This window comes from Epargyreus clarus, unplaced genomic scaffold (assembly GCF_041222505.1).
Source record: "Epargyreus clarus isolate Ecla_fem2 unplaced genomic scaffold, WU_Ecla_fem_2.2 ptg000015l, whole genome shotgun sequence".
NCBI classification, from domain to species: Eukaryota; Metazoa; Arthropoda; class Insecta; order Lepidoptera; family Hesperiidae; genus Epargyreus; species Epargyreus clarus.
Genome location: NW_027332223.1, coordinates 7,418,322 through 7,433,601, shown reverse-complemented (window position 1 = coordinate 7,433,601; position 15,280 = coordinate 7,418,322). Strand labels below are relative to the sequence as shown.

General features: G+C 35.8%; 1 protein-coding gene across 2 annotated transcripts in view; it reads right to left on the bottom strand.

Moving 5' to 3' along the window:
* The window catches only part of LOC140747752 (sodium/hydrogen exchanger 9B2), a 50,454-nt gene extending 36,450 nt beyond the window's left edge, over positions 1 to 14,004 (bottom strand). Inside the window, exons 1-2 of one of the 2 annotated variants that reach the window (XM_073080340.1) lie at positions 13,733 to 14,004; positions 13,371 to 13,648 (exon numbers count right to left, since the gene is read on the bottom strand). In XM_073080340.1, the coding sequence (XP_072936441.1) occupies positions 13,371 to 13,613 (243 nt within the window). In that variant the 5' untranslated portion in view covers positions 13,614 to 13,648; positions 13,733 to 14,004. Of the gene's footprint in view, positions 1 to 13,370; positions 13,653 to 13,732 lie in introns of those variants that run through there. The other variant, XM_073080341.1, reaches the window with a different exon arrangement.
* Between the last annotated feature and the right edge of the window lie 1,276 nt (positions 14,005 to 15,280).

Sequence of the window (15,280 nt, the reverse complement as noted above, 5' to 3'; positions counted from 1 at the left end):
GAAACTAATAAAATTCTAAGCAGGATAGAGGGCGAACCACGCAAGTGCTATCGATATGTATGTGATGATACACAATGTCACTCGGTATAAATTACTATTGGTCGCCTTGTGTACGAGTCTCGGTGCCAATTAGACAAGAATGGTATAATAATTGTCACGTTAAATAATGCCGAATATATTTATATAATCGGTTTTCACAAATGCACGATAACATGGTAAAAACGATTGCGATATGTTGACCCCACGTTCAAGAACATTTTCAGGGCTGTATTTATTTCGAACACACAGGTCATAGGCTCTGTAGAGTTTTTACGTGTTGGAAGTTTATATCGGCTATTAATAATACCTTTTTTTTAACGAGGGGGAAACCTTCAAAAGGTACCCGAGGACGTGGGAACGACGTCGAGTTATGTGGGATTTTTACCGCACTAAAACCCCCCCGGTGGCCGTCCTCGTCGCTTGTTGTATTAATATAATAGGTCATATCAGGCAGATGAAGTTGGAATATAATAATTAAATTGAAAAAACGAAATAAACAAAAAATGTAATTAGTGTTCTGGTTAATTGATTCATTTATTTTAATAAATATGTTATTTACAAATGTTTAGTACAATCATTTATAACGATTGCAAAAACTTGAATGCCTCATACGCATGACTTCTCGATTGTCGTCTAGAATAATTGTAATGTATTTATAAAAAATGTTATATAAATATTTAATACCTAGGAATTATGCAAACAGGATTTAATAACCATTTAATTACAGATACTTGTAAATTGATACTAACAAAGATCTTTCAATCGATATTTTATTTATAGGATTAGAATAGCCTAAACTATTTCAGTAGTTGATGATTATAAATTAAAATACGTTTTGTTTATTTTATTTTAAAATAATTATTTTAAATTTATGAGAATGAAAACAGTGGCACTCTGGGAGTGCCGATAGTAGTAAAAACTTGAATAATTCCGTGTGTATTTTTTGAATTGTCAGTAATTCATGAAGAATTAAATTAATTAAAATATTATTGTTACTTATAATTTTATTTATTACGAATATAAGTACGTACATACACAGTATATGTATATAGTTATATACAGAGGTGTCGTTTACAGTAAATATCGCGAGATCAATGGTTTCTTCCCATGTCTAAATGCCCAACGCGCCTAAAGTGAATAAAATAAATATTTTTTTGTTATGTGAAAATTAAATCGATGATTATTAATATTGGCCGTTAACAAACTATTTGTAATAACACTTGGAACTATGAGTTACTATACCAATTATTTATTATTAATAAAAATCCTTAATACTCCAAGAGCGTAACAGTTTTCCTCAGTAATTAATATTCTTAAATCGTTGCTTGGTATAAGTTACGTACCGCGATCAGAAGGCATGATTATTAGAAGCCGTTAATAATATTTTTTGTTCCGACAGAAATGATAAATTTTTACCAATTAACTTTTATACATACCAGTATATCTAAAGACAATTTACTTAAGGACGGCTTTAAACGGTCATCTTTATAATTTTCCCATAAGACAATCATCATCTATTGTATTTATATCCTTGTATGATAATTTATTAATGGAATTAGCAAACGACCAAGGTGTACTGCATTCACCTGATATCATGTGAAGATTCTTGATTATTATCGTATTTGAAACTCTAAATAATACAGAAGTTAACCTCAGATTAAAGAATGGTTTATGTCCTGCAGTCCTGTCCACAACGGTTTACAAACCAGACTAGAGGAGCAGTATTGCTGTAATTTAAAAATAGATATGGAATAAATTGAAGGTGGTTCGATTCCGGAGGCACCGTCGCCACACAAATTTTTGCCTAATAACAACAGTGTTAAGCGCTACTTTATTCAGGCTTGAAAGGGAGACATATTTATCTTCACAACTTCTTCAGGGGTAGCGACGCGTCTGTGGCCGACCTCAGATAGGACTCAAATCTTATCTAGGGTGATAAGTGATTACAGATGACCATGGGCGGCAAAAGTCATTTTATAAAAATAATAAATAAATAAGCGATTTTAAACAGATTGTCTAACAATTTAAACGATACGTAATATACTATACGAGTATATACTACTATATACTATATACGTTATTATATACGTGGAATTAAGGAGTTTATAGTTGTATATATCTACCTAAATATAATCCATTTCTTCATGACCAAACAAAAGTTCTATGTTGTAAAATTAAATAAAGCCTCGTCCACGTCTTCCTGTTTGTACCGTGCCTTATTTACACTTTACAAAATAACTTAACTGAGTATTGAGCGACAGTGTGTCCCAAAATCTACTAGTCAATAAAATAACCAATATCCATATCAGTATCTTTTTAGGGTACCGTACGAAAAATCGTAAAACGGAACCTTTATAATCTCACTCGTGCGTCCGTCCGTCCGTATGTCACAGCCACTTTGCATCGTAAGTACCGGACCAAATGTTGAAAATTAATTAATACTAAAAAACTTAATTGTCAAATTACTGTACCAATAATAAATAAGTTAGTCGTCCGGTACCCGTATTAATAGATGGAGCCTAAATTTTTGAACATCCTAAATTCGATATAAAACAGATTTTGTCTATTAAACAGATGGGTGAACACTTTCCCTAATTTGGATGTATGAAAACTAAAATATTTTCCCACACTTTACGTATGGAAGAATATTTTTTACATTTCCAGTGTTAAATTTGTACGGACCCCTCTCCGCGCCAGTAAAACTCGCACTTTTCCCGTTTATTTTCTTTAAATCTGAGACCAGATAAGTGTATGTTAGTGTATCATTTGCGTATCACAGATAAGTATAACAAGTGTATGATCGGTAGATTGGACGTGTAATGATACATATGTGATCATGTGATGGTTTGACGTATAGATAGATTTGACATATACGTTAAAGAACTAATTCGAATTGATATCAGTTTGATCCCTTCTTTACACGTGTGTACCGCTATAGGTATAATTTTGAACATGTAGATAAATAAACTACTCGTATTATTTAAATATTTTGTAACCTTAAATCATAAATAAAAAATACATCTGGTTTTAAAAATTAAGTACGATTATTGATATATTGAAGTCATATTTTTAGATTACAGAATTGCTAGCTAAACGTTAGTATTTTACAAATACGTGGACGCGTTGGTACATTTTTTTATTATGTACAATTAGCAGACGAGCATGCAGTCCACCATCAGGTGATGGTAAGTGGCTTCTGCCGCCCATGGACATTTGTAATCAATCCCAGATATGATTAGATTCCTATTCAAGGTCGACAGCGGGTACATTGCTACCCCTGAGCACTGAGTCGTCTCGGAAAAGTATGCCTCCCTTGCCACACCCTAAAAACATGTTTATATAAACTATATTATATACAATGCAATAATTCCAAAAAAGCTAAGTAATAATAAAAAAAATATTACACGTATTAAATGCTGAGGAACTCATAACTAAATGTCACCAGCGAATGCTGAATATTACATATTATGTCAGGCAGCATATCAGCGTGGGCGGACTTGGAAGACCGTTTGTTAGTACCAAAATTATATTAACATATGTTCGTAAAACGCTCGTTAGTAGGAAGCAAAGAAACCTAAGTTTTAGAGTCCATGTACTTAACGATAGTCGATATTATTACTGATTTGTCTAGATCATCACGAAACATCCTTTTATTAATTACTTCAAAAACATTACAACGGTTAAACATTAATAATGGTTTCATCGCTTTATTTTAATATCTGTGACTATTTTTAAAAAGAAAAGGAATAAAATAATAAAAAGACACATGTTTAAAATAAGAAAATATTAAAAACTTATTAGCGTATTTCATGAAACAACAATGAAGACAAAGAGTAACTGAATTGTATGAGAATGCGTATACTTATTCTAAATATTTGAATAACAATACTTTACACAAACCACAGCTGTCGTAACATCAAAGTAAACTCGTAAAAATAATTAGAATGAGATTAAATGTAAAAATAAGGGTAAACTTTTAAAGTACATACCTCGGGGAAAGCTTATTGAGCTTTCGTGTTTTCACTTTACAATATACAACAAACAACCCCCAAATTGTCATTAAAAATTCGTTCGATTAAAGTTGTAATTTATCACGATATAATTTCGATAAAAATCACTTTAAGCGTTTGATCCGATTGGGAGTTCCACCAGATATCGTAGCCGACGATGTTGGTCTCGAGTGGGTTGATAAGGGAAATGGCGAAAAGAGCGTAAGACCCAACTGCGTCGGCCAGTCGCGCCGTACTCTTGTCTCATCTACGTGGATACGCTAAGTAAAGACACTTCACAACATCCACGATTTACTTGGACGACCTTTATTTTTTAGAATACGCGCCATTGTTCGTTCAACTTCAATACTACTCATTCAACTATACTTATTCTTATTCATCACAAAATACATGTATTTTTATATAGCTTTACGATCATATCTCTTTGTTCCACTGTTTGGCACTTAGAACATAATAGAAATAATAGCTAGTCACGAGATCGGCGTAACATATTATAGTGGATATAAGTGTGTCGAAATCTTTGTAGCTGCTTCTGCGCAACTGCAGCACTTTGTGGGCTTTCCTTGGTTTTTATACATGTCACGTGTAAACAATAAACGGCAAAGTCTCTCAGTGCGCGTACCACGTTATGGTATGGAAATATGTTCATTTACATAGTGTCGTCATTATTGTTACGGCCCTTAACTTCTATACTTGAACAATATGGATAAAATATAGATTAGGGTTACTTTTGTGCCCATAAAGCGCTGCTTATTATATTGCGCTAGTTGCATGAATATGAAAAACTTATGTTCTTAATAAAATTCCTCGTAGTTATATATTGTGGAAGAGAATGTGTTAATAGGACGTATGTTTGCACGCATATTTGAGCAGCGTTCACGGATGTGGAGGAATATGCCGCGAGCGCAAGCGTCGTGTCGTGAACGACGGCAATAAACTTCTTTCAGGCCTTAATAGAATTTGTACGCGAAATTTTGGCATGTATGCTGAAAATAGTATCTATTAAATAAATTGGTAATAGGTGAATAAACAGGACGTAGAATTTGATTATATAACGTACGTCTAATGTAGTAGCATCAACTTTTTCTTATATATATCTATATAAAATTCTCGTGTCACAATGTTAGTTACCGTACTCCTCCGAAACGGCCTTACCGATTTCCACCAAATTTTATATGCATGTTCAGTAGGCCTGAGAATCGGCTACTATCTATTTTTCATATCCCTAAGTGATAAGGGTTGTTCACCCTTGAATTTTTTTTATTTATATGACAACAAAACATTTGCCGGGTCAGCTAGCTTTCTATAAACTGATGATGACATTTAACAGATATTCATTTTAATCTTCATTTAATTAATGAAAAAGAAATTTGTTATATTCTTGATTACATAAGTATTTAATTATCCTCAAAGGAATTATAAATCCTGAGGCATTCATGGGCAGCGGAAACTCAGTTTGGTGAAAGGTCAAAAGGAAATTAATAAATATAATACTTAATACCTATACAGTATGACCATCAGCAAGAGACGTTATCTCGCCTTTCGACTGTCCGAATGAATGAGAATGAATGCATAATGATGTAATCAGGATCACATGATCGAAATAGTTGGAAACAATAAGGTGTTTGATGTCATCTCCCATTATTATGCCCATGTTATATACCTGACTCAAATATAAATAAATAAGGCGAATAAGCTTACTTCAAATTTATAAGATTTTTAAATTTTATAAGAAAGTAATTTATAAGATTTATTAATTTTAATTTGTTTTGTACCGGTTATTTTGTTAAACTTCTAAATTGTTTTTACCGGGATGTTATTGGGTTGTTAAGACATTTTATTTAAAAACATCTACGTTTGGAGATCCACGTAAGAGCTGCGCGAGGAAGCAGTATTTGTTTAATATATAAGCTGGATCTAGTACTTTCCTGTATATACTTTCCTGCATAGATTTTTCACGCTACTCAAATGCTGAATTAAGAAGTATTAAACACTAATTAACTAATTAAAAAGATATTTACATTTACACCAACTTTTGTTTACTTACACTGAGGAATAAAACTATAACATGAATATTGATTGTCTCGAATAGAAGTTCTAACATAAAAATAATCGTAAATAGTATATTCGGTATATCTATGATCTATAATAAAATGTTGGTAAGTAACATTGTCAAGTAGTATTTTGGTTCACATTATTTTCTTGCGTGCGCTGATGATGACAGATAGATAAATGTTATCAATATTTCGTAGTATGAAAAAAAACAAGTGCGAGTCTTCTTCGAACACACAACGTTACGTACAATCAGTTTATCAATAGATATTTGTGTGTACCTACTGCCATTTTTAAGATCGGGATAAACAGTAGTAATACATACTGTAGGTACACATTTCAACTTTCTACCTACAGTAGTTCAAGAGGTATAGTCCTGTGACGGTTAGTAGTTAGGGTTCCGTTGCCATCCCTTGGGGACGGAACTCTAAAAACTTGTAGATGTGTTATCTACACATCTACAAGTATTAAAATAATGTTTAAAGCAATGAATTGATTAATGTAAACTGCTGTTACATTTGGAGATGACAAATGTGTTCCGAATTCACATACGGCCTGGAAGTAATAACAATATAGATTATATTAGCCTTTTGTTTATCAATAGAATATTATATGAGGAAAGGGCGGTTTAAATCAGGAAGTTCCTAATATCAGGTGTGTTTTCGGGGTTTCAGCAATCAGATTATTTCATTTCAAGAAACAATGAAGTGTTGGATTACTTTCCAACCCTTATCAGTTGTGTAGAGGAAACAGTATTCGACTGGGATATTCTTGTAAAGGATTTCCGCCATACATTTTCTGCTCAGCTAGCTAGCTTAGTTTTCACTCACTTAACTAGATAAACATATCTCCCCGAAAATTGCAAGCCAAACATAATTTTGTAGGAAAAGCACTTTGGATTTAAGCACTTTGGATTATAACGATGAAAATCCTTATTCTGTCTTTAACTTTAGCCTCAGATTATACACAATACATAATACATAATAAATTGCTGATATGTCGCAATCTAACCATCACCTTCATTTGATTCCTCATATGTTGCTCAGCGGGAACAATAACAAAAATAAATACGATGGCCATACAAAACCTATGAACAGTACCTATACACCATCAATCGGTGCCTTTTTTTTTCATTTTCTTTTCGAGGGGGAAACCTTCAAAAGGTACTCGACGACGTGGGAGCGACGTCGGGTTATGTGGGATTTTTACCGCACTAAAACCCCCCCGGTGGCCGTCCTCGGCGCTTGTTGGAGAACTCCGGGATCTCCAACGGAACACAACCGGAGTCCTCCAAGCGCGATGCCCGAATCGGGCTCTGCCCTAGGGGAGCGTTCGTTCCTCCCACAACGTCTGGTGATTACGACGGTATGCGACCACACATACCGCCGTCCTTCCCGGGGTAGCATACTGGACGGTTCGAGCTCCCACTCTTGCCGCCCGCAACCCCGGAAGCCCCCTTTTAGTCGCCTCTTACGACAGGCAGGGGATACCGTAGCCCTATTCTAGTCCCGGAACTACAGGGACAATCATTCGGTGCCTACAACAGACTTTGAAATATTGTCCACATAGTCTCTTGACGAGAATAGAGTTACGGTATCTCCTGTTTGCTTAAGAGGCTAGTAAAAGCTCGAACCAGCGACCCTTGGAAAAAATATTTTGATTGCATACCGTTGTAAATACCTGAAGGTGCGGGACGAATGCAGGCTTTTCGCGAGGAGAGCCCCATAAGGACACTGTGTTCAGTGGATTTGAAGGTAGTAGAACCCTTTGTGGTTCGACTCCGGCGGCACCACCGCCACATAGGTGTGGCGGTGGTGCCGCCGGAGTAATAGGAGGAAATAGGTTTCCACCTAATAATAACAGTGTTAGGCACTGCTGTGTTCCGGTTTGAAGGGTGTGGTAAGGGAGACAGACTTTTCCGAGGCGTTCCAGCTTAGTCCTCAGGGGTAGCGGCGCTTCTATGCCCGACCTCAGGTAGGAATATCTAATCCTATCTGGGGTTGATTACAGATGTCCATGGGCGGCAGTAGCCACTTACCACCAGGTGGACTGCATGCTCGACTGCTATTCCTATATTATAAAAAAAAAGGATTCCGATTGTATTTTATCAGATGCCCGAGACCTCTGTATAGCCCTGAGGAGGATGTTCTCCATAAAAAAAACACCTTGTGAAGTGGTAGTAGTTTTATTGAAATTTAAAAAGTGCTCTGTAAAGAACCTATTTTGAATAAAAAAAAATTATTTTGATTTAATGGCTACCAAAGTGATTTTAGTGAGCAAAAATCCTCGAAATATCTTTTGACCTAGGTACCCTAAAGTTTAACTCTATCTACCGAAAATCACCTGATTTTCCATGATGCCTTGACAAATACTACAAAGTACAATTTTTTTCCGCTATCGATGAAATTAACGTTTATCACGACTACGGAACTTTTTACCGTAGGTACGTGGGCCAACTCCGGATTTTTTTTTATAATATAACCCTGTGTCCCACATAACCCTGTGTCGCTCCCATGGCATCGGGTACCTTTTGAAGGTTTCCCCCTCGTGAACAAAAAAAAAAAGGTACGTGGTCCAACGCTATCTTTGCTGTTTTCAGTTAATAACAATGTTAGTTACTAATTAAATTCAATTATTTTTCCGTGACGTAAAGCATCCTTTTGCAATTGTAAGATTAAATTAATCTACCACTGCACACTTCTTTATCCATAATTCAATAGCTGCGTTTACATTTGTAGTCATCGCGCTGTGTAGCTAGTAGATCATCTACAGTAACTATATTTATAGATTCCGGATCTAATTTATGTACTGCAATGTAAACGTTGTAAGTTCTGATAATTTTTGAATAAAAATGTGTTGATGCCCTACCTTTTATAGAAAAAATGTGTGCTACATCATTTTTGTGGCATTTCTGTCGAAATAAAAAGTCTAACCGTAAGAACTTACGGAGCGATTATTTCCGCTGAGTTTGCGGGCGCTTCCATAACTGCGGCGGCTACGTCGCATAAAAACGAAAAATCCGTGTCCGAGTACGGAAGGCAGTGGCAATGGCAGTGGTTAAGAAACTCGGCCTCTCGATCGAGCGGTCCGAGGTTCAAATCCCAGGCACGCACTGATTTTTCAAAGTTATGTGCGTATTAAAAATTAATTATCACTTGCTAAACGGTGAAGGCAAACATCGTGAGGAAAACTGCATACCTGAGAGATTTACAAAAAAAAACTCAAAGGTATGTGAAGTGCGTATCGGTAACGCACTTGACCAGCGCGGTGGACTATGGACTAATCCTTCTCATTATGAGAGGAGACCCGTGCCCAGCAGTGGGACGTTAATGGGTTGATGATGAGTACGAAAGAAAAACGCTCCGTGAATTCTCAATTTCCACTCTCTAGTGGTGGTCATTATTAAGGTTAAACAGAAATGGGTACTAACTTAGTAAAGTTCATAGTAATGAATTTTGCTGTGATTAGATTTCAATATAATATAGGAATAGCAGACGAGCATACAGTCCACCTGATGGTAAGTGGCTACTGCCGCCCATCGACATCTGTAAGCAACCCCAGATAGGAATAGATATTCCTAACTGAGGTCGGCCACAGATGCGCCGCTACCCCTGAGGACTAAGCTAGAACGCATCAGAAAAGTCTGTCTCCCTTACCACACGCTTCAAATCAGAACACAGCAGTGCCTAACACTATTGTTATTAGGTAGAAATAGGTGTGGCGGTGGTACCGCCGCAGTCGAACCACAAAGGGTTCTACCACCTTCAAAGATAAGATAAGTTGTTATAGTAGTTTTAACGTTAAGATTCCAAGGTCAGTATTTCAATAGGTATACAGGGTGAATTTTTAAAACGGGCCTTCAGGGCCAAATCCGAAACTATAAGGATTAGCGAAAAATGCTGAAAGGAGTTACGAGGCCGATTATGATAAAAACTAAAACTGCATCATTATTTTATTAAAATAACTTTATCCCTAGCCGGGAATCGAACGAGTTCATTTTGAAAAAAAAAAATGCACCCTCTATATTATTCCAGTATCTGATAGTGTTGCTTATAAGGATCAAAATCTGGAAATTAATGATAAATGACAAACTAAAGGAAAAGCCTCAATTTTAAGAAAATACATATTTTTTCATATTAATTTGGCAGTTAAGTTCCCGCCATTCATCAATATAAATATTTCGTGTATTAACATTTTTTTGGCTCAATGTTTCTAATCATTCGAAATGGACGTTTTGTTTCCCAATAATTTATATTTTTTATGTCCGATTTAGCTATGGGCGGAGTTTCGTTTAATACAGATGTAAAGTTGACAATTTGCGGGAATTACTTTTTAGAGTCAAATCCGAGTGATTACTAAAAAAAGGGATATAGAAAATCATATTTAACGTTGAAACGAAGTTGTAAACAACAAACAATAAGAATTTACTATTTAATCAGTTATCTATTTTCATTAAAAAATAAATCCTAAAAACGGCGGTAACTTATTTGCCAAACTATTACTTTCTCATACTAAGCCGTATGTCGTAGTCATAACATCGAATAATTAGTTGATTAACCAATAAATTCTTCAATGGTATGACTTATGTATGTTTCTAAAGAATATTACATAAATCATTTGTTATGTATAATCCTTAAGGATTAGTATGCCAATGTATGGAAAAATACGTATTTTCTTCAAAATTTTCCTTTTCCTTTAATTTGTCACATAACATTACTTCCCAGAATTTGATCCTTATAAGCGACACTATCAGATAGTGGAATAATATAGAGGTGTCATTTTTTTCAAAATGAACTCGTTCGATTCCCGGCTAAGGAAAAAAATATTTTAAAAAACGAATGATGCAGCTTTAGTTTTTTTCAAAATCGGCCTCGTAACTCCTTTCAGCATTTTTCGCTAATCCTTATAGTTTCGGATTTGTCCCTGAAGGCCCGTTTTAAAAATTCACCCTGTATATTTGTAATAACTGATGATGGATTAACGAGTATCAAAAGGGTTCGCTAAGTTTAGATTTACCAGTACCGTTAGAAATACCCGTACAATCTCATAAAATCCTAATGGCTCGATTTGCTCGTAAAATTGTAAAAAATACCTGAATGGAACGCTGCAAATAAACCTCGCTGATTAATAAATACAATAATTAGCTAACTTTTAAAGCATCGATAACATACATGCAAGATAAAGCAAAGGAATTACAACTATTAAAGAATTGTGCTAACTACTTCAATTAAGTAAATAGTGGGCTTGTGCAATGTATTGTTGAGTAAAACAAATCAGTATAGTCAGTCGTTTAGTACTAGATACTTCGCTAATTACTCAGTACTAATAAGATGCTCATATGTACTAGTTAAATTGTCAAACATGTCTCATTCATTGCCCATGTTATTTAACACCGTCGTGTAAAACTCTTAAAGCCTACTATTATTCCAGTAATTAATGAGTGTTTGTTCGTCTCGCTGTAGTATTACCTATTGTGGGTGCTACAGACATATGTAATAAATACCCAGACTCATCATATATATCAAAACATCATTATGTAGATACTACTTTTATGGGGACGCGGGGACCTTGAAAATTGTAGGGTTATGTGAGAGGTTTTCCGCTTTAAAATACTAGGTGTACAGACTGCCTCAGGGGCATAAGGAAGAGTTTGGGATCTCCATCGGAATGCATAGGTGTCCTTCTAGCGCGGCGCTGGGGTCTACCCGGGACAGAGCTACCCGTAAATCTGCCTTCCCAAGGCTGCGAGTTGGGCAGTTCGAACTGAGGGACTTGCAGTTCGCTACCATGGGAGTCCCTTTTTATCTTACTAGGAGGGATACCTTCCCAAGCTATAGGCATATAATGTGCAGCCTAGTAGTTAAGATGAGATGATTATCATCATCAACCCATTACTGTCCCACTGATGGGCACGGGTCTCCTCGAAGAATGAGAAGGATTAGGCCATAGTCCACCGCGCTGGCCAAGTGCGTATTGGTAGACTTCACATACCTTTAAGATTTTTTTTTTATAAAACTCTCAGGTATGCAGGTTTCCTCACGGTGTTTTCCTTCACCGTTTAAGCAAGTGATAATTAATTTCTAATACGCACATAAATTTGAAAATCAGAGGTGCCTGCGATTGAACTGCGGTGAGAGCGTGCCTGGGATTTGAACCTCGGACCCCTCGATCGAGAGGCCGCGTTTCTTAACCACTAGGCTATCACTGCTATTGATGATGATTATTATGGTGCTGATGATTATGGTGAGGTATATTTTAGAGACACGGGGGGCCGAGATCGAACTCGAAATTCATTTGTCACGGTAATCGCTGTTCTACGGGGTTTTGGACACAAAATTATAATATAGTATAGTATTTTTTAACATTCAGTAAAATAAATATAAATTTTTATATTTGTAATCGTTGTTATATTTTTTCAATTTATGTATACTCTACTGTTTATGTAATGGAAATAAAAGTAATTGTGTTAAAGACAATGCAGAAGAAATTAACAGTGTTTTGTAAATTGAGTTTCATTATATGTATATTATGCTCATGCTCATGTGTATCGTTATTTTTCTCATTATTTTGTGTTATCCCCAAGGTGACGTCGAGTTTACCGATCGATAATTTCTATTTATCACGATCTTGTAGATGTGATAAGTAGATCACATTTGTCACGTCATGGTCGATTGAAGATATTTTGTTGCTTTGTCGGAGAATAAACAAGTAATTCAGTATTCAACGCTGTTCTCGACATCTCTGACCGTATTGCAGTAATACCTCGAACTTGTTTTAAGGACTGAAGTTTAAGTCTCATTCAAGGAAGTTTGTCACGTGCTTGTTCGTCTCAACAACTACTACCATATTTAAACCTGTTTATTACATCTTACTTCATGTGTGTATTTTATGTTATAGAACATATGTTATACGATATATGCTTTAAATGGCAAACAAATGAATTGTTATCCATTAACCTTAATTAACCAATGAAATGAAATGAATAATTAAATTGAATTAGGAAACGGAACTTTAGGCACAATTAAGAATGTTGTGGTTAAAGATTTTCACGTGACAAATGCATGGATAATAAAGCGATACCATTTCAAGATTCAAAGTAGATTGTTAATTAAAGTACATTACATTTGGTCTTATGAGAATTGATTGATCAATTCTTGGATCGTAGGTACGTTATTGTATGCGCCATAAAACTGCATGCTATGACTTTTAATAATAACAGTGAAATGGTTTTAGAAGCTTAGTAAAAGATTTGATTAAATACTGTATTACCGATGTAGCAGACCGCGAGGTCCTTCCTGTGCCCCCCGTGGTTTCTAGGTACAGCTTAACGGCCTCCACGCCAGACCTCTTTGAGCGGGGAACTCTGGACGGCGGTGACCGCTTCACGCATCGTACTTCTGGTTTCACCCCATTCTTTTCTTGCGTCGTTATCTTACTCTCCTGCTTTTTTCCTCTATTATTTTGATTCGGTCGGTGATCCCGGGTCTTCATTTTTATAACACAGTGAGTCATCTCATCGTCCTAAGGAATGTTCGACGAAAATTTCGCTGCAAGTTTATTGAATTCGATAAAAACACGTTTGATCGGAAGTAGGTCTGTACCATTTGACAGGTTGTAGATAAGATATTCACCTCGAAGGTAAGATGGAATGATCACTTATAAAAAACAACATAGAAATCGACGGTTTTGAGTACGTGACTGCGGAGGCCCTTTATGTTAGCACCTCGATGTGATCACGTAGAAACCTTGAACCGGTGTTGCGCCGGAGGTAACGTGGATTTGAGTTTGCCGCGACGTTGTTCGTTTCAGTATTTACACAAGCACTTAGAACAATTTATACGATGATCATGGCAATAATAATTTGCGTTGCCAGTATGTGCAGGCGGGCGCCGGAGCCAGGTCGGACTGGCGCTCGCTCGCCGCGTTCTTCTAAAACGCCTGCTTGATGTCACCACATATTAATTAAAGAAAACTTGTGGCATTAGAGATGAAACACTATTAACGCCAATTTAAATTTCATTATAGCTTATTCGCATACGCTCCACGAGTCGGAATAATTAAAATTATTTATCTGTAAGGAAGGGAAGTTTATTAATAAAATTGTATACCGTTGATATGTGTTGTTTTTATTGACACACTTGCTTATCGAGACCGGCTTCAAGGGACCGATATAATTAAAACACAATTAAATCGAAGTCATTTATCCATAACAAGGAAAATATTTTGTTAGGATGCGTTGTAATTGTTTTTGTTTTACTTGATTTGTGTATTTTGTGTTTCTGCTGGATTATAACTTAATATTTTTGTCGATAAGAGATACCTACGGCTGTGTACGTATTGTAAAGATAAACTATAGGACCTAATAGCAACACTAGACTACGTAATCTACTTGAGTATCCCAACAAAAGCAGAATCGAAAGAAGGAAACGATTCGAGTTCCTGTTGGGAACAAAGTGACCAATCACTATCTTATAATCTCAATGACATTGTGTGTATTCGATGTAAGTTTTCTTATGAAGTACTTGTATGCACCTCGATATAAGTCGATGTTGATAATAATGTCGGAGGTATACTCGTAAATTTGGTCACGCGGCGGTTGTACTGAATCGAAAATAGTTTTTAAAGCATCGGCATTTACGGAAGAAACTGACCGAGTTTCATATTTACATTTGTGAGTTCTAGTAGTCAACTTTCAGCGACTCATTGCTTTGGGCCTCATGTTTACATGTACAAATCTGATTATTATTACTTGTTTATAATACTTATAATAATTGTGATATGACGAACATCTTCACGCAGTATTAACTGCTCGTCTTTGCTCCAATTGGTATTAGGCCAACATGGTAGAGTGTACTCTATGACTAGGACTTACTGCGACTACAAGCCCTCTAACGGGCCTTGTTGAAATTACAACGTTGTTAACTTCGCAAGGCATATACAATTGTCGTGTCGAAATACTTCAAGGACCTCACACCAGATGGCGTGGTTGCAAAGGTTTTTGTAAACGAAAACACAGAACAGTTAAGTTTTAAGTTTTAAGTTTTACTCCTAGATGTCTCCCCGTTCATGTGTGCGTTAAAATAATTAAAATGGACCCTATAACATTAACGGAAATTTCGAGAGTTTCAGAGATTTACTAACGTTAAACAATTTGGATAAAATTGTTTAAAGTACATTTT